General features: G+C 30.2%; 2 protein-coding genes across 3 annotated transcripts in view; one reads left to right on the forward strand and one right to left on the reverse strand.

Moving 5' to 3' along the window:
• LOC122501107 (THO complex subunit 3) overlaps positions 1-14,049 on the reverse strand; it is a 29,518-nt gene extending 15,469 nt beyond the window's left edge. The window contains exons 1-2 of the mRNA XM_043610379.1: positions 13,758-14,049; positions 13,062-13,346 (exon numbers count right to left, since the gene is read on the reverse strand). Of these exons, the coding sequence (XP_043466314.1) occupies positions 13,062-13,346; positions 13,758-13,946 (474 nt within the window). The 5' untranslated portion in view covers positions 13,947-14,049. The remainder of the gene's footprint in view (positions 1-13,061; positions 13,347-13,757) is intronic.
• A 5,202-nt stretch (positions 14,050-19,251) lies between these two features.
• Positions 19,252-20,831, forward strand: part of LOC122501130 (eukaryotic translation initiation factor 4 gamma 2) — a 62,367-nt gene continuing 60,787 nt past the window's right edge. For both annotated transcript variants that reach the window (XM_043610404.1, XM_043610405.1), the window contains exon 1: positions 19,252-19,558. The gene's annotated coding sequence lies outside the window, so the exon portion shown is untranslated. The remainder of the gene's footprint in view (positions 19,559-20,831) is intronic.

The raw sequence follows: 20,831 nt of genomic DNA on the forward strand, positions 1-20,831 counted from the left end.
TAAAAATGTTAACATGCAATTTCCCTTTTCCATGTTTTCTCTTTAAATTAATTTATTTTTTTTTTTAATTATTGACTGAAACTGTGAAAAATGTTGTTAAGTTCTAAAAAAAGGATTTTATATCTTTATTAGTATTACGATTGTCAAAATTTTTTGTTACTAGTTGCTTTTTGTTCAAGATTTTGAACAAAGTTTAAAGATAAAAATTATTTAATTTAGACATGACTTCAATGTTCTAATTATGGCTGACTCTTCTGAAAGTGACATTTTTGATATCTAGATTAATTTTATAGAATCTACTCTCTAATAATATTATTAACCATTTTTATAGTAAAAAATTTATAATTTATAAGAGAACTAAATTTTTATGGTTTTTGTTTCAAACTCTTAAAAATTTTTTAAAAATAGTGTTAAAAAATACAATGTTTTTCTATCATTATGTGCATTTTAAAAATTTTTGTACCTCCGTTTTATATGTGATAAAAATGTTTAAATTTTGTCTTCAGTTTAAGTTAAAATTACTTCACGATGATTAATGATGTTTTTATACATTAAAAATATTATAAAAAAATGTGAATGCACATTAAAATAAAGTTAATGGTCTGATGTTTAATTTTTCTATATAATATTTATAAAAAAATTCTTACTTTTGAGTATGAAATAAAGTAGTTTCAATAGAAAAAACCATATAATTTTAAAAAAAATAAATTGAAAAATCGAATATCAAAAGTATCACTTTCAGAAAAATAAACATAAACATGCCTGTGATTTTAACTTTTTAAGAGAACATTAATTTATAACTATATAATAATGAATATTGTTAACACTGTTTTGTAAAATACTTGTTTTTTCATCACAAATAATTCCTAAATTTGAACCTGGAATTTTTAATATTTTTAACCTGCACGGAGAAACTTTTAATACCACTAATTCTTAAAACTGGTGAGACATTTTAGTATGTTAGGTTAGATTCAAGGGAAAAGCGACATAGGTTATAGAAATTGCTATTGAGACTATCAAAAACACTCATTCAGTATATATTTTACAGTTCTTCATAAGGAAACTAACGAAAATTAGTATGTTGTTTTAGAAAGAAAATAATAATTTTTGCAAAGTTGGGAAAGCCATGAATTAAAAAGAAACACAACAAATTAATTGTCTATAGATACTCATAGAGACGATAGTGATACTTGGATCTGATGGTAGATGGCATTAGTGTATGTCACTGTAACTGTAGGTAAATATATTTAACACGACGTAAGAACCTAACCTATATTATTAACGCACACACGCACACGCAAGTAAAGACACGACGATTGGTCACGGAAACCGAAAGATCGCACGATTCGTTAGAAGTACACAGCTGAATCGTCCTTATATATTAAACGAGTGGAAAAGTATGTGCCTTCGAGAGAGAGCATTTTTTAAAATAACTTACTAATCAAATTATGTAAATAAGTAAAAGTCGTGAAAAAAATTATGTTATATTGAGGAACAGTTCTTGAATTTAATTTGGCATGAGGAGACATTCACGTTTATTAATAAAAGGTTTTTTTCTTTCATACACGTGTGAATTTCAACTTCGAAAACATTAGGGTTAGTTCGCGACGTCAGGTGATGGACTCAGTGATGCTCGGGCGAAATCGGTTAAGTCCGCCCGCAGTCCTTCCAAAATTGGTATGTTACGTTAGAATGTCTGTTATATATTCTATCTATATGTGGAAAAAAGGTTAGAATTACCGTATTATTTCACAAACAAAAACTAGCATTTTATTCTTTTCTAAAGAAAAATAAGACTATTTCTAATGCAGATAGTAATTTTTGTACACCGAAGGTTGCTTAATATATAACGAACTTATCATATTTTCGTATTAATGTTCAAATTATTAGCACAACGTACGAAAAATCCTCACATTCTAACGTACTTTTAGAATAAAGATAACCAAATATATTCAATATTAGAAGAAAAAGTTTCTCCGTGTGGAAAACCTGGAAAAAGCCTGGAATTTTGAAATCTAGATTTTGTGGCAACCATGTGTATATAATTTAACATAGAATAAGATAAGCTGTAAAACGGTACATTTGTTAAGTTTCTGATATTACTTTTCACAGGAATATCATAATTTAAAGATTGGTACACAGAAAAAAAGTCTTAAATCGGTGAAGGACTAATTTTAAAATCAGACTTAATTTTAGTCTGTAACGATATTTTAGCCTCATGATTAACTTTAGAGTACTGTTAACACGCCTTAATCTTAAAGCAATACATATTTATGACTTATTTTTATATGTAAGTCTTAAATGTAGTCTCAGCGAGACTACCCAGGCGGCACACTTCACGTTTTAATAACTTAAAGTTACCGTTTTCAAGTCACCTTTTTGGTAATAGAAATTGTCAACAAAAAGTTAACGAAATGTAACCATCAAATTGTTGACTTTGAAAAGTTAACATATATTTACCGAAATCTTGTTAACTATTTGCAAAGTCGAAAAAGGTAACAAAAAGTTATTGAAAATGTGTATGTAAATTTGACAACAATTGTAAGTTATCTAATAGATAATATTTTTAAGTTGACATTTTTGTGTAGTATAATAGTAATTAAAACGATAACTATTTAAAATCATCATTAGTTCAACGATCTTCAGATAACATTTTGTTAACTATTTAAAATTATCATTAGATCAACGATCTTTAGATAACATTTTGTTAACTTTTTAAAGTTAACTTAATGTTATATGTAAAAAGTTAACAAAATAAATATATAACAGCGAGTCAAAAAACGGTTTATATTGCCTTTCCGATCAGACACTTCCCCAGAGCGTTATAACCTAAAAATCGTGCAGCGTGGGTACGTACATCGTCAGCTCATATCAGCTCGCTGGTGAAATATATTTATAGAGGTTACGTTTTGTTTCGCCATTGGAAAAAAAGGTAATTATGTATTTTCAGGAGACGCATGCATATCCCCCAATCGCCAAGTCGTCGAATGATCAAATAGTCAATGCCAAGTAATCGAATGGACAAAACGTCGAATGCTAAAAACATCGAATCGGCATTTAGTCGAATGCTTAAAACATCGAATTGTCAATACGTCGAATGTTAAAAATATCGAATCGTCAATATGACGAATGTTCAAAACGTCGAATTATCAATTCGTCGAATGTTAAAAACATCGAATTGTCAATACGTCGAATGTTCACAACGTCGAATGATAAAAACGTCGAATGCTAAAAACATCGAATCGTCATGTAGTCGAATGCTAAAAATATCGAATCTTCAGTTAATCGAATGCTAAAAACATCGAATTCTCAATTCGTCGAATACATACTTTTACCTGAAAAATGTGTAAATTTCATAAAAATCCATAAACAATATTCCGAGATATTCAAAATTTTAAAAAATTAATATTAAAATTCAAAATGGCGTATCATCAACAATTTTGAATTTTTTTTGAAAAAATTTGGGGGTAAGAAGTCTCTTATATAGAACTATAATCCCACGAAGTTTTGCGAAAATCGGCATACCCTTTGCAAATCGTGATATTTCTGACGTGAAATGCATAATAATAAATCATAATCATAATCATAAAATTTTAAACCTGTATTCTATAAGGTGTTAATAAATGTTAATTTTAATTGTAAGTGATGTCATTATTTATATAATCTTATTTGTCTATTTCCTTTTAAAAAAAAATTAATTCTTTCAAATACGTCCGGATTCAGATTCAGCGATCCCAAAAGCTCCGAGTAATGAGTATCAAGCGAATCTAAACCATTTTAAAACTTTTTGTTCGCCATATTGGATCCGCTATTTCTAATTTTCAAAAACTGACATCGGATTCAGATTCAGCGATCCCGAAAATCCCTAAATATTGAGTTTCAAGCGGATCTAAACAATTTTGCTTCCTCATGAGGAGGGGCGCATGATTATTCCCCAAATGTCATTTTTCTGAAATGTCATTTTACCGAACTGCACTTTTGCGAATAGTCATTTTTGCGAAAAACCAATTTTGCGAAATGCCACTTTTGCGAATTGTCATTTTTTCGAAAAGCTATTTTTGCGAATTGTCATTTTTGCGAATCGCCATTTTTACGAATTGTCAATTTTCCGAAAAGTTATTTTTGCGAATCGCCATTTTTACGAATTGTAATTTTTTCGAAAAGTCATTTTTGCGAATTGTCATTTTTGAGAAATGTCATTTTTGCGAATTGTCACTTTTGCGAATCACCATTTTTACGAATTTCCATTTTTGCGAAAAATCATATTTGCGAATTGACATTTTTGCGAATTGTCACTTTTGCGAATCGCCATTTTTACGAATTGCCATTTTTACGAATTGTCATTTTTGCGAATAGTCATTTTTGCGAAAAGTTATTTTTACGAATTGTTATTTTTGCGAATTGTCATTTTTGCGAATCGCCATTTTTACGAATTGTCAATTTTCCGAAAAGTCATTTTTGCGAATCGACATATTTACGAATTGTCAAATTTCCGAAAAGTCATTTTTGCGAAAAATACAATAGAAAACTTGTAGGTCTATAAATCCACTATTGTATTTTTCGCAAAAATGACAATTCGCAAAAATGACTTTTCGGAAAATTGACAATTCGTAAAAATGGCGATTCGCAAAAATGACTTTTCGGAAAATTGACAATTCGTAAAAATAGCTTTTCGCAAAAATGACAATTCGCAAAAATGACTATTCGTAAAAATGACTTTTCGCAAAAATGACTATTCGCAAAAATGACAATTCATAAAAATGGCTATTCGTAAAAATGGCAATTCGCAAAAGTGACAATTCGCAAAAATGTCATTTCTTTAAAATGACCATTCGCAAAAATGGCAATTCGTAAAAATGACTTTTCGCAAAAATGACATTTCACAAAAATGTCTTTTCGTAAAAATGACAATTCGCAAAAATGAGTTTTCGAAAAATTGACAAATCGTAAAAATGGCGATTCGCAAAAATGACAATTCGTAAAAATGGCTATTCGTAAAAATGTCTATTCGCAAAAATGACAATTCGCAAAAATGACAATTCGTAAAAATGACTTTTCGTAAAAATGACTATTCGCAAAAATGACAATTCGTAAAAATGGCTATTCGTAAAATCACTATACTAATTAGCTATAAGTTTCACTGATTTGGCTCCATCGATAATCCATTTTCGCTGATCCAGCGAAAATGATATTTCTTGTGTTGCCTTTTGAAAACAACACAACCTCAAAATAACACTTGAATGAAAACATTTTAAAATTAATGTTCAAAGCGTATATTCAAATTCTATTAATTATATTTTTTATATTATAACTAATAAAATGTAAAATTAGTAAATTAATACGTATTTAGAGATAAGAAATGTAAATTTGACAATTGTGATTTTAGAGAAATTTCTATGAGAATGGTTAACTGTCAAATATTTCCAATATGGCTGACTAGTTATATTCATTTTCTCTAGATCAGAGAAACAGTTTGACTACTGCATTGGAAATCATTTACTGAATTAGTTGCATAGATTCTTTATATTATTTATTTTCGAAATTAGCTGTTCCCCACAGTAAAAATTTTTCTCCGTGCAGTGTTGGAATCCACAAAAAAATCCCATTTCGCAAGACTTTTTTTTAAAAGTTGGTTCAAGCCCACCGTGAGAGGAAATCTGATTTCGAAACGTTGGAGAAAAAATATACAATAACATTTGGTCCGAATGAATTCGTTTTTATTTACCTTATAACTAACTGCTCGGACGTAAAAGATTGATCATTAACTAAAACATCTTCACGGTTTAAATTAAAGAAATTTACAATTAGTTTTCATAAATTTTCTTGAAATTGTCAGTGGATTAAAAAAGTATGTTCCAACTCTCTCGGACTTACCCTATTCAATTATTTTATTTTAAAATTCATTTGTTTATTTCTTTAACTAATTTCATAATTTTAGCGATATCTTTTTATATAAAAAAATTATGATCTGAAATTGGTTAGAAGAATAAACAAATGAATTTTCAAATAAAAAACTGAATAACAATAGTATTTTTTAGCAATTTCAATATAAAAACAATGTTTTTTCCAAAATGATGCTTGAAACTTATTACTCAAGGTTTTTTGGGTTCGTTGATTATGAATTCGGCGTCAAAAAATGTTAAATTCATAATCATCGACCACGAAAATCCTTATAAATAACGAGTTTCAAACGAATCTGTTGAATTTTTATACATTTTTTATTTGTTATGTTATACTTTTTAAAATTTAAAACCAAATGTGTCATACTTTTAAAAGCTTTTATGAAAAACAAATAAAAATAGAGGTATGCTGTTGCTTCATCAAAAAAAGTACATCTTTGTACATGAGAATCACTCAAAAAATGAAAATCAATTTTTTTGAACGTAATATAAGGTTTCTTTTGAGTGTCCCGGCCTCATTATTTTTTTTAAATCGTAATTGAATTATAAATGAAGACCTTCAGGACAAAATAAATGGTGTGGCTAATAAAAAAAGTAAAAAAGAATTATAATAATAACAAATATCATTGCATTAAATCATGTTTCATTCAATTAAATGCTTATATTTGGTGCTTTTTTTAAAATGACGTAATAAAGGCAAGTAAAATCGATAGTTTTATATGCATTTTGTAAACCGAAGGATCGACATGATAAAAAATTTAGATTTTAAATTTTAAATACAAAATGTACAGTGGCGAGGTTGCTTAAAATTAGCAAAATTGTATACTGATGTTAGACCACGACAAAATCAATAACTGGAGTAATATTGAAAGTGATGAAGGAGGGTAGCGAAGATTTGAACAAATCCAAGGCAACGACCGCGACGACTCTTCGTTTAATTATGTTCATAAGGGAACAATTACGTCTTATAAAAGACGAAAACATGAAAATTATATTTATAGACTCTCCTGAATCGATCATCATAAAACCAAATGCTTTTAAGTGTAGCGAGAAAAACGTGTTTGAAATTTTTCATATGATGGACGCTCAGTGGTGGCAGTGCTCTAGGTTCACTTTCTCCAAATTTTAAATCTTGGAACCGGAATTTCACGCAGATTTTTATTTTTCACAATAAACAATTAAAAATATCATGAGAACAAAAACATTAACAATGCTCACAATTTTTTTAATTGATAATTAAAAAAAGTTTTGTTGCAAGTGTTAAATATTCATAAAATTCAATTGATTTGTACTGCAGTTAAAGTAATTTATTATAAAAGTAAACTAACTGCCTAGAGCGCTGCCACTACTGAGCGTCCATCATATGTCAAATTTCAAACGCGTTTTTCTCGAAATCACTTCAAAAGCGCATCGAACTGTTTTGTCACAATTATAGGTGGTTCATATACTACATTTTAGCGAAGTATTAATTTATTTTAAAAACACCACGTTTGGTGGACCCTTTGTCAGTCAAAAATTGTTAGGGTCAAATTAAACCAGTATGTTTTTCGAGGGTTAATCAGTCATAATTTAAACTTTACAGTTTTTCAAATCGCTAAAGAGTTTTTAAAAACAAAATTCAGATTATGGTATGAAGATTCGGATTATCTTAAAGCAAAAAGAAAATTTCAAAAATTGAATTTAGTAAATGATAAACGTACACTAATTCAAAGACTTAATAAGAATTATCGCAAATACTTAATTATTTATGTTTTTATTAAATAAATGTTTAATGGTCATGATTCACGAAAAAAAAACATTTTTACTTTTCAGAAACTTAAAAAAAATATTTTTTTGCAGAAAAAGAAAGAAAATATAGGGTTAGGGTTTGAAATATAAAAAAATAAATTACTTTTAAAATTTTAGCTCACCATATCCCAAAATAAAGAAAATAAGGATAGGAAATACTCATTTTTTAAATTTTTTTTAGAAAAAAATTGATTTCATTCCTTTCCACTTTGCAAATATGACAGCCAATCAGGTTTGCTATATTTTTCCTGTAATCTACACTTAAAATTGAGTATGTGTACCGAATTTTAGCTCACTAGGTCATGATATGTAGAAGTTAAGGTGGGAGACAGGGTGATTTGTCGTAATTTTTTCTGAATAAAATCGATTTATATATATATATATATGTCGTAGGCAGATAGCATAATCCGGTAGTATGCAAACTGCATAAATAGACAGCAAAAAATATTAAAGAACAAATTTGATAATGCTCAAACTATACAAGGGATTTGATAATTTTCCTAAAAAAGTAAAAAAAATTACACCACGAGTTTCTCAACAACAAAAACCGAGTAAAAAATGAAAAAAATTATGTACTATCTCGTCAATTAAATTAAAAAAAACTCTTTTAACTTTAAACCCAAGTTAACAATAATACTAACGCAGGCTTTTCAAAAATACATATATATACATATAAATCTTTATTTCGATTGAATCAGAAAAGTATTTGATTTTCAAGCATTAAGCTTTCTTTTTCAAAATTAATTTATTTATTAAAAATAATTTTCTTTATAATTATAATTTTATTATTTATTCAAAATTGTTCAGTCAAAAATTTTTTAAGCTTTACCCTTCTGTTTTCAAAATTAATTATTTAAAATTTTTTTTAGTAACAGTAATGCAGGCATTATTTTTATGACAGTCTCAACCCTGTAGAATGCAGAGAGCTTTTACTGAAGCAGATGAAGAGGAAACAGTAATATTTGTGTCGTTCAACGGCGCAGCGACAGCGTAACGTACAGCGACGCGGGCGCGCCGCTTAGTTTGTTTTTAAATATCTTCTAAACTTATGGCCATCCCACTATGAAACATATATGTTTTTTTTGGAAAAAATGTCAGCTTTCAAATAAAAATAAAAAAAATTTTTTTAAAAATACCCATTTGGGTCAAAATAAAAAAATAAACTTTATTTTTTAAAAAAAGAGGGTTAAAAGTTTTTTTAAAAATTTTTTTGTAAAATTTTTAGAAAGTACATGAAAAATGCTTTAAATGCATTATAGAAACATTAAAATCGGTAAAGTATTATAAAAGTTATATGGTTTTGAAAATCACAGTGTTACTGAAAATGTCAAAACTTCAACCCACACTACTTTCTAGAATTTTTTTTAAAAGAACTAATATTTTGCAAATTTATTACTTTCATATAGGATAACAATTTCCCAAAATATAAAGCCAATCCCAAGACTTTTTTTTTGGCTGGGACGTTTGAGAAATAATGCCTCATATGTTGTTTTACGATTAGATTACAGAATATTCATATTACATACATTATAGAATAATACTATATTTTTCTTGTAATCTTGATGTGAGAATATGTACATGAATTTCATCTCAATAGGTTTATATATATATGTACTATTTAAAAGGGGGGATATTGTTATTTAATCGATTTCTTTCTTTCCTAATTTGTATTTATTTCTTTTAATCAATCATATTTCTTCCCCGTATATTTTTTTATAAAAAAGAAGTTTAATTTTGGTGTACGGAACCCTCGATTTTAGTGCGAGTGTAACTCGCACTTGTCCGATTTTTTTTACTTTTAAATTTCTTTACAATTTTACTTGTGACTGTGCATCTTATGGTTTTGGATGTACCAAACACGAATCTGATGTCAAAAATAGCTTTTGACAGCTGCCAATAAAATTTTGAAAAAAGATCATTTTTAAAAGTTTTATATCCATTTCCACGAGCGTATAACGATTTTTTTGAGAAAATTCTGTTCATATCTAGGAATATAATTCATGAAGATTTTTCTTCTACAATTAGGTATTTAGGTAATAAATTCTTTTTCGATTTTTGGAAGATATGTGTAAAAGATGAAAGAAAAACACTATCTTTTGTTTTTTTAAATATACGACGTTTCGATGGTTTGGTCACTTTAATTCAAAAAAATTTTACCTATTTAAAGTCAATTGAATAGACATCTGGTCAGTAAAATAAAATTAAATAAATAAATAAAACACACAAAAATATAAAATATTTAAATTTACAAATCACAAACATGTTGGATAAAAGTGATTAGTTAAACTGATTGAGCAGATTACAATTTTAACGTTATATACAGATGGTAGAATCAGTGAACAGCAATGGAAATAATATGAATTACAATCATTACTTCAATTTATTAAGCAAAGAAAAATAGGTATTACTAAGGAACTGTCAGTCTTCCTTTGTTAATAGTAAAATTATTGCATTTAATATAAATCATTTCAGAAATCAATCGTTTCTTCAAAGAGTTTCATGATCTAGCATTGTTGCATGGTTAAAATTAAAAGAATGATTACAGTCAGTTTGATGCTTGTTCACAACAGAATCAAGGTTTTTGTTTTTATACTGACTAATTCTTTTCTTTAATGTACTTCTGAATTCACCAATATTAGTGGATGGGGAACTATTAGGTACAATTAAACAAACATTACTATTAGTTCTATCCTACTTTCTCGTCAAGTCCTTTCCCAATTTTATTACAGAACTTAATTTTTTATTCACAATAGGAATAGACAGTAAGTTATATTTTTTTAGATATTGGATAATTGATAATAAATATTGTTAATAGGAATAACAACTTCAGATAGCTGTTGGTAAATACCAACGACATTATTAGTTTCTTATCTATTATTTTAGGAATTAATGAATGTGCTCGTTTTTTAAATATTTTTTTGTATAAATTCTAAAGGGTGATCGTTGTCAGCTTTTAAAAAGGGAATTTTTAAGAAAGTTAACTAATTTCAACTTAGTTCACATCTTAGGAATTTTTCCATAAAGTTGTTACTTTTGAGAAAATTAATTTGAAACTCCTTAAAGAACTTGTCATTTTTTGGCTGCTGTTAACTGTTAAAAATGTATTAAATTCCTAGATATGAACTGAATTTTCTCACAAAACTGTTAAACTTGTGAAAATGAATGTAAAACTTGTTAAAATTCTCATTTTTCAAAACGTGACAGCTCGTAGCTGTAAGAAGTTATTTTTGACATCAGATTCGTCTTCGGCACATCCAAAACCGTAAGAATGCATAGTCATAAGTCAAATTGTGAAGAAATAAAAAAAATATAACAGGTTCAATCCACTGAAAATCATCTGAGAGTCGTAGATCATGATGTTAGAGGCCGCACTGCGAGCGAAGCGCGACGAACAATCTTCGCGCACCCCGAGACGCGCTGAAACTTGCGAGCCCCCGCGCGAAGCGCGGATGAGAATGTGTCCGCCCGAAGCCATCTAATTTGTTTATAAAAATGTTATAACCAAAAACAATGTTGCGACGAGAACTTTAAACAAGGAAAACTCATCGAAAAATAGATATTTTTAAAAAGTCTAATGAACAACTTTCTCACTGAAAGTTCTCTGTTATTTAAAATTCGCCCGTTAAACGAGAGCCGTGAAAATTGTATAGTTCATGGTTTTTACATTAATAAAGAAAAAAATTAATAACAATTTTGTTTATACAGAAAACAACTTTTTTCTTTTTTTTATCATTCGTAGAATAAATTAAGACATATTTTATTTTTTGTTTCATTAAAAAATTTTTTAAATTGCCTGAAATATCGTGAGTTGTAGTGAAAAATGTTATTAAATTTACAGTTTTCAAAAAAACAATTTTTTCCAAATATTTCAAAAACGGTAATAGATACAAAAAAATTTCATAGGAAAAAAAAAATGCGCAATGAAATTTTCTATAAGGATATGTATTTAAAATATTTAAATTCAGAAGTTGAATTTTGAGTATTCAGGAGACTTAGATTTCGCCCGAAAAAAATTTACGTGCCCTTCTACGATCCGGCGGCTCATATCATGAAAACCCTAGGAAAAAATTTTGTACCCTAATAAAAAACCAGAAAGTACCTCAAAAACGGCATTTAAAAAATTTTCAAGGTCAAATTTCTCGAAAACCTAGGGTGATGGAACAATTCTGATTACGGATTCGCGTTCAGCATTAAAAAACCTATAAGAATCACCCTCTCTGATCTCAGAAATAAAAATGCTATTGCACTGTGTAATATTATCGTGTACATTTTATTTCCTTTTAAATTATTATTAATCGAAAGTAGGAGGTACACGGCGAAATTTCGTAACCTTAAATGTTGCACTTTTTTGGAAACGTTATTATTCAAAAACTATTAAATATTAGATAATATTACTTACCAGAAACATAAATCAATTTATTCTGCGTATAAATTTGATGTAAATATTATACAATTATTCCATTCAAAGATATTAATTTGAATTTAAAAATTTTATCGAAAAAAGATTTTCACAATTTTTTGAAGATTGAAACTTTTTTCTATTTTGTTTCGTTTGAGAAATAATAATTTTGAAAAATTGTCACTGAAAAAGGTTAGTTCTAAGACTTGAAAAGTTTTACATCTCTCTTTATTCTCATAAAAAAGAGAGACGAGTAATTGTTTTGTTTACTTCAATTCATTATGATTAACCTTTTTTAGTAACAATTTTTCAAAATTATCATTTCTCAAACGAAGCAGAATAGCCTTATCAAATTTTAATGGCACGTAAATTATATGAATATTAAAATATGTGCAAAACCCCAAATTTTTTAAAGCTTCCAGAAAAAAGTTCCAAGCTTCGAAAAATTGTGAAAATTTTTAAATTCAAATTAATATCTTTGAATGTAATAATTGTACAGTAATTACATCAAATTTACACGCAGAATAAATTGATTTGTTTCTGTAAGTAATATTATCGTATATTTAATAGTTTTTGAATAATAACCTTTTCAAAAAAGTTCAACATTTAAGGTTACGTAATTTCGCCGTGAAGCTCCTAATTTCGATTAATAATAATTTAAAAGGAAATAAAATTTACACAATAATGTTATGACCAATAAACTAAAATATTCATCTAGTTTTACATATATTTAAACTAGATTTTTTTTAAATATGCCAGCGACCACTCTCAGATGATTTCCAGTCGATTAACCCAACATAGAGTTTGACAGAACTGCAGTGTAAACTCATGTTAATTCCCAATTAAACTTGAACTTTTCGATGCCACGAGCTAATATTTATCAAATGGCCCGTTCTTGTGCACAGCTCTTTTTCACATTCTAAAATAAATTAAAATTAAAATAAATAAAAAACTTCTCTCTTTTGTAAACTTACTTCAAAATTAAACTGTTCCTCAGCTCTAATTTTTTGGGCCCTGGCATCAATGAACGTAACAAGATCTTCCTTGTTTCCAACAGCTATCGTGTTTCCGTCAGGAGACCATGATATATTAATATTTTCACCTCTTGTTCCTATATTTGCTGTACATTTCTGTGATCGCATGTCCCATATTCGCACTGTCTTGTCACCGCTCGCTGTCGATAATAATTCTGGATGAAAAGCATGCCAGCAAAGTTGATCTACACTTCCCAGATGGCCACGGAACGTCGTTTCTTGTTTCTAAAATATAACAAGCTTATAAAATTTAAAAAAATTTAAGTATTCCTATATCTATAGTTAAACATTTAAGTCCAAATATTTTCTAATAGAAAGAAAAAAATTAACTTATATTTTTTGTGATAGTTTTCACCAAAAATCATTTCTTGATAGAAAATTAGAAAAAATAAATTATCATAGAACATATTTTAGGAAAGTTAAAGGTTATATTAAAAGTATGATAATAAGAAACACAAACAAAAGGTTCGCTATTACTTATCCGTAGATAATTAAATATTAAAATTTTTTTAAAAGCAAATTAATTATTGAATTTGTCGAGAATAAGTGTACTTTATAGAAAAATATAAACCTACCCCGTACTATAAAACGAACATATTTTTATACACAAAATTCGATTAAAAAATAAATGTTTACCAGGCGATCGGTGCAAAGCGAAAACACGCAAACACATTTGTCAAAAGAACCAGAAGCTAAATACTTTCCGTCACAACTCCATCCAACGCTGTGAACTTTTGCTGTATGACTTTGTTGCTCTCGTACTTTATTGTGACTTTTAAAGTAGGAAATAAAATTTATATCAGAACTTGGCGCCATTTCTGTCATTCCACATGTGTAAAATTATGATGCTTAAAGGGTGCATTTACACCTTTGTGGTGGAAACAAAATTTAAGACCTTTTTAAGGCCTAAGCACAACTACTTCGTGAACGCAAAGCATGAGTTAGAAAAGGACAGAAATATATCTCTGTCGTTTTTTACGAGACGCATGCATATCCCCTAATCCCCAAGTCGTCGAATGATCCCTGGATCAAATAGTCGAATGCCAAGTAATCGAATGGACAAAACGTCGAATGCTAAAAACATCGAATCGGCATTTAGTCGAATGCTTAAAACATCGAATTGTCAATACGTCGAATGTTCAAAACGTCGATCAATTCGTCGAATGTTAAAAACATCGAATCGTTATGTAGTCGAATGCTAAAAATATCGAATCTTCAGTTAATCGAATGCTAAAAACATCGAATTCTCAATTCGTCGAATGTTCAAAACGTCGAATTAAGGCCAACGCAGAATAGATCTGTAACCGGAACCGCAATCGTAAGCGTAACCATATTAAGAATGAGTTAAAGAAGGATAGAGATATTGTTTATCCTTCTCTAACTCATTCTTACGCTACGGTTAAGATTGCGGTTCCGGTTACAGATCTATTCTGCGTTGGCCTTTATCAATTCGTCGAATGTTAAAAACATCGAATGTTCAAAACGTCGAATGATAAAAACGTCGAATGCTAAAAACATCGAATCGTTATGTGGTCGAATGCTAAAAATATCGAATCTTCAGTTAATCGAATGCTAAAAACATCGAATTCTCAATTCGTCGAATGTTCAAAACGTCGAATGTTTAAAACGTCGAATGCTAAAAACGTCGAATGTTCAAAACGTCGAATGCTCATAACGTCGAATCGTCATTTAGTCGAATGGTAAAACCATCGAATAGTCCATTCGTCGAATGCTTAAATAGTCGAAACGCCATCTGTTCGAATTATCAAGTAGTATAATGGTAAAGTTGTCGAATGTTCAAAACGTCGAATCGTCATCTGTTCGAATTGCCAAGTAGTACACTGTAAAAAAATCTGGTGTAAAATAACACGAAACTTGTAATTTCACACATCAAAATTATAGGTTGTACGTAGTAAATTTATTTCGTTCCAAAAGTAGTTTTACTATTTTTAATAATTTTACATTATACGACTATGTAATTTAATAGTTTTGTGTAAATTTACTACGTCCGACGTAGGAAAATTTGATCACTATGTCCGACGTGGTATTTTTACATTGCGTGTATTTCTACACTTTGACGTAATATTACGTCGCACGATCTGTACAATTACATGGCGAATGTAATTTTCTTATTCCTTTAAGATTTTCAAAAAATTTTCAAGTTTTTATAAATAACTCTAAAAAAGTGTATATAATGTACATTTATAGAAAGTATATGCTAATTTATAAGTAAATAATAATATTACAAAAAGTTTTGGGCTATATTTCATAAATACAAAAAGTTACGACTGAAAATATTATTTCAAAAAATATTTGCAGGTTATGTAGATTACAGTCGGCGTGTAAAAATACCACGTCGGACATAGTGACCAAACTTTCCAACGTCGGACATAGTAAATTTACACCAGATTTTTTTACAGTGTAGAATGGACAAAAAGTCGAAACGCCATCTGTTCGAATTATCAAGTAGTAGAATGGTAAAGTTGTCGAATGTTCAAAACATCGAATCGTCATTAAAGGCCAACGCAGAATAGATCTGTAACCGGAACCGCAATCGTAAGCGTCACCGTAAGAATGAGTTAAAGAAGGATAGGTATATTGTTTATCCTTTTCTAACTCATTCTTAGGGTGCGATCCCATGAGAGCAGAATACGTCGACCGAAAGCAGAAAATCATGAATGGAAAAGAGATAGGTAGATATTGTTGTTCTTTTCACTCTCATAATTTTCTGCTTTCGGTCGACGTATTCTGCTCACATGGGATCGAACCCTTACGCTTACGGTTACGATTGCGGTTCCGGTTACAGATCTAATCTGCGTTGGTCTTTAAGGTGCTTCTATACCTCCGGTGGATTGGTCAAGCAATCGGCTTGAAGGCCAACGCAGAATAGATCTGTAACCGGAACCGCAATCGTAACCGTAAGCGTAAGAATGAGTTAGAGAAGGATAAACAATATACCTATCCTTCTTTAACTCATTCTTACGGTTACGCTTACGATTGCGGTTCCGGTTACAAATCTATTCTGCGTTGGCCTTGATGAATTTTCACGTCGGATAACGTAATTTGATTGGCTGTACTAAAAAAGATTCCATTTTCACTGTTTCTAATTTTCAGGAACAGTAATAATAGAATTTACTCTTCAACCAATCAAATTGAGTGACCCGACCGTGAAAATTCATCAAGCCGATTGCTTGACCAATCCACCGGAGGTATAGAAGCACCTTTAGGCTGCGGTAACACCTCTGCAGGCTGCCTGCCTGCGCAGGCAGGAGCAACGAGAGTAAGGGAGAAGTTTGAAGTCACTGACTCTCTTACTCTTGTACGTTACCATGACAACCTGCAGGCAGGCAGGCTGCCTGCAGAGGTGTAAACGCAGCCTTAGTCGAATGCTAAAAACATCGAATCTTCATTTAATTGAATGCTAAAAACATCGAATTCTCAATTCGTCGAATGTTCAAAACGTCGAATGATAAAAACGTCGAATGCTAAAAACATCGAATCGTCAACATGTCGAATGTTCAAAACGTCGAATGATCAAAACGTCGAATGCTAAAAACATCGAATTCTCAAATCGTCGAATGCTCAAATAGTCGAAACGCCATCTATTCGAAATGTCAAGTAGTAGAATGGTAAAGTAGTCGAAACGCCATCTGTTCGAATTGCCAAGTAGTAGAATGGTAAAGTAGTCGAATGTTCAAAACGTCGAATGATAAAAACGTCGAATGCTCAGAACATCGAACTGTTAATTCGTCGAATGCTCAAAACGTCGAATGATAAAAACATCGAATCGTCAAAAGTTCGAAAAAGTTCTTTGTCTTCAGAAGACATTAACTTAAAACAAAGAACTTTTTCGAACTTTTGACGATTCGATGTTTTTAGCATTCGACGTTTTTATCATTCGACGTTTTGAGCATTCGACGAATTAACAGTTCGATGTTCTGAGCATTCGATGTTTTTATCATTCGACGTTTTGAACATTCGACTACTTTACCATTCTACTACTTGGCAATTCGAACAGATGGCGTTTCGACTACTTTACCATTCGACTACTTTACCATTCTACTACTTGACATTTCGAACAGATGGCGTTTTGACTATTTGAGCATTCGACGATTTGAGAATTCGATGTTTTGAGCATTCGACAAATTGATAATTCGACGTTTTGAACATTCGACATGTTGACGATTCGATGTTTTTAGCATTCGACGTTTTTATCATTCGACGTTTTGAACATTCGACGAATTGAGAATTCGATGTTTTTAGCATTCGATTAAATGAAGATTCGATGTTTTTAGCATTCGACTAAATGACGATTCGATGTTTTGAACATTCGACTACTTTACCATTCTACTACTTGGCAATTCGAACAGATGACGATCCGACGTTTTGAACATTCGACAACTTTACCATTCTACTACTTGATAATTCGAACAGATGGCGTTTCGACTATTTAAGCATTCGGCGAATGGACTATTCGATGGTTTTACCATTCGACTAAATGACGATTCGACGTTTTGAGCATTCGACGTCTTTAGCATTCGACGTTTTAAACATTCGACGTTTTGAACATTCGACGAATTGAGAATTCGATGTTTTTAGCATTCGATTAACTGAAGATTCGATATTTTTAGCATTCGACTACATGACAATTCGATGTTTTTAACATTCGACGAATTGATAATTCGACGTTTTGAACATTCGTCATATTGACGATTCGATATTTTTAACATTCGACGAATTGATAATTCGACGTTTTAAACATTCGACATGTTGACGATTCGATGTTTTTAGCATTCGACTAAATGCCGATTCGATGTTTTTAGCATTCGACGTTTTGTCCATTCGATTACTTGGCATTCGACTATTTGATGACGACTTGGCGATTAGGGGATATGCATATGCGTCTCAGAAATTGCAATAAATTTGACTTGACGGCAGGGATGGGTTTTGACGCGTCACTCGAGGTTTTATACGTATAATACATTTTCGACGTATTATACGTATAAAACTGTATAAAACTAGGTAAAATACATAATCATGATGGCAGACTTATTTTGACATATTTACCCTCTTTACCATAACCTCAAATGTTTGTTATTTATTATTTATATAACCATTATTCCTATATTTAAATTTAAAACAAAATTTTAATTGATAAAAAAAGTTTTGCACTACTATGACACTAGTGAATATACGTTATGTTGTATGCTTATATATACATCATATACATATATTACTGTGACGGCTATGATTAAATTTCTAAATAAAAGAAATTAAATATGTAAAGATTTTAATTAATACCTAAACATTTTATTTTACTATTAACAAAACGATAAAAATTTTTTTAATTTAAAAACAAAGAAATTTTAAAATACCACCTTTCAGTTACTGAGTTACGTCATCACATGTAATATACATAATGTAGAAAACCTAGGACGTAATATACGTAGTATTATACATGTATAAAGCCACGTATTAAGGCCAACGCAGAATAGATCTGTAACCGGAACCGCAATCGTAAGCGTAACCGTAAGAAGGAGTTAAAGAAAGATAGGTATATTGTTTATCCTTCTCTAACTCATTCTTACGCTTAGGGTGCAATCCCATGTGAGCAGAATACGTCGACCGAAAGCAGAAAATCGTGAGTGCAAAAGAGATAGGTAGATATTGTTGTTCTTTTCACTCTCATAATTTTCTGCTTTCGGTCGACGTATTCTGCTCACATGGGATCGCACCCTTACGGTTACGATTGCGGTCCGGTTACAGATCTATTCTGCGTTGGCCTTTATACATCATGTATTATACGCACCCATCCCTGCTTGACGGACATTCTTAAGGCCAACGCAGAATAGATTTGTAACCGGAACCGCAATCGTAACCGTAAGCGTAAGAATGAGTTAGAGAAGGATAAACAATATACCTATCCTTCTTTAACTCATTCTTACGGTTACGCTTACGATTGCGGTTCCGGTTACAGATCTATTCTGCGTTGGCCTTTACTCCTGTATGTTACCATGCCAACAACCTGCAGGCAGGTGTGGCCGCACCCATAGGAAGCCTCGAGTAATCGAATACAGAAAATCGAATCGAGATGGCCCATCCCTATACTGGTGGGATCAGCATAGTTTGCATTTATGTCTCTAGTCTTCTTGGACTGTATGCTTGTGTTCAAGTATTATCACTACTAGTGTCAAGGTAATACCTAAAAAAGATAAATCTATAAGTCAATTTTGACGGTAGTGTAATAGAAATATATTAAAGTGTACAGAATAAATTAAGGTATTTATATTTTTTACCAGTTGAAATAAAAGTGTAGTGATTAAAAAAGTTTAAATTTTTGTGATATACTATAACTCGCTGAAGTTAACAGTGATAGTCGGAAATTTCCGAGCGTGACCGATAGATTGCGAAACCCTTCCTAAACAACAGTCTTGGCCGTAAGTAAAACCTTGTGTGATTTCTTTCGATTTTAGTGATTTTATTTAACAATTACCATCTGCACGAGTGATCAAAAGTGTTTTACTGCAAAAGTTTATTGTGGAACGCAGTTTTTCGAACGTATTCCCCTCATTTGAGGCTAACAAAGATATTACAAAAAATTGTGGAGTAGGATCTGTGAGTGTTCACCTTGGTCTTCGCTTTCGCACGACATACGTCGAATCGTGCATCATGTCGGTTCTAAGCATCTTTCTATCTGTAACTTGTGACTCACTCTACTCCTAACTTCTTTCTTTATTCTGCATTCGCATCGTATTTCAATTTCATTTTTATCTCTTACTTTACTGCATATTTCATTTTTGACACATTTATTTTGACGTTTCGAGTTTGAATTCACTAAGTTAATAAATATGAGTCTACTCCGACTGTATTTCCTGCGTGAATTCTTCAGTCTTCAATGATTAAATCATGTTCTTTGTAAAATTTTCGTTTTTGTTGCAATAATCACGAAGCGAACAATTAATTCTTCGCTTTTGTTATCCCCAAGGTGGTAGAAAGGAGTCAAGCACTTTTGATCACTCTTTAATACCTATTGTATCAAGTATTTAATTAGAGATGTAAATTTCATTTTTCGTTTTATTTATTCATCTGTTTCTTAAGTTTACCATATTTTTTATCTTTTCAGAAGGAAACTGTCAATCAAATTTTTTTTATTTCTCACAAATTGTGTCTTCTTGTTGCTAAATAAAAATTTGCATTGTTTAATTTTTTAATAAATATTTTTCATACAAATGAAACAACACAATGTTTTTTATATGTAATTATTCATGCATACATTTTTTTGTAAAATGGTAGAAAATAATTTTTGCTGTCAGAAGAAATGTTTAAAATATAAATCGCACAACACATGTCAACTTAATTATTTTTTATTATGTCGTACTGACATGATATGTTTCTTTACAAGTTCTATTTTTTGTATAAATGTTTTTAGTTTTTCTATGTTTTATTTTTATGTACTGCTTTAAATTTAAATCATTTTTCCTGCAAGAAAATTACGTGTTGCAATTTATTTCTCCATTGTGTATTTTGTATTAAATTTGCAAGTAACAAGTTTTTTACAGTATCTTGAATTAATTAAATATGTACTGCCAAGAATAACACATGCATAAATAAATATTCTCAGGATTCAATATTGAAAAATATCAAATAAATGAGCAATTCCACTTGAACTGTTCTAATCGAAAAAATAGATTTTAAAGGGACATTGTTTTA

This window comes from Leptopilina heterotoma, unplaced genomic scaffold (genome assembly GCF_015476425.1).
Source record: "Leptopilina heterotoma isolate Lh14 unplaced genomic scaffold, ASM1547642v1 Lhet_201, whole genome shotgun sequence".
Classification (NCBI taxonomy): domain Eukaryota; kingdom Metazoa; phylum Arthropoda; class Insecta; order Hymenoptera; family Figitidae; genus Leptopilina; species Leptopilina heterotoma.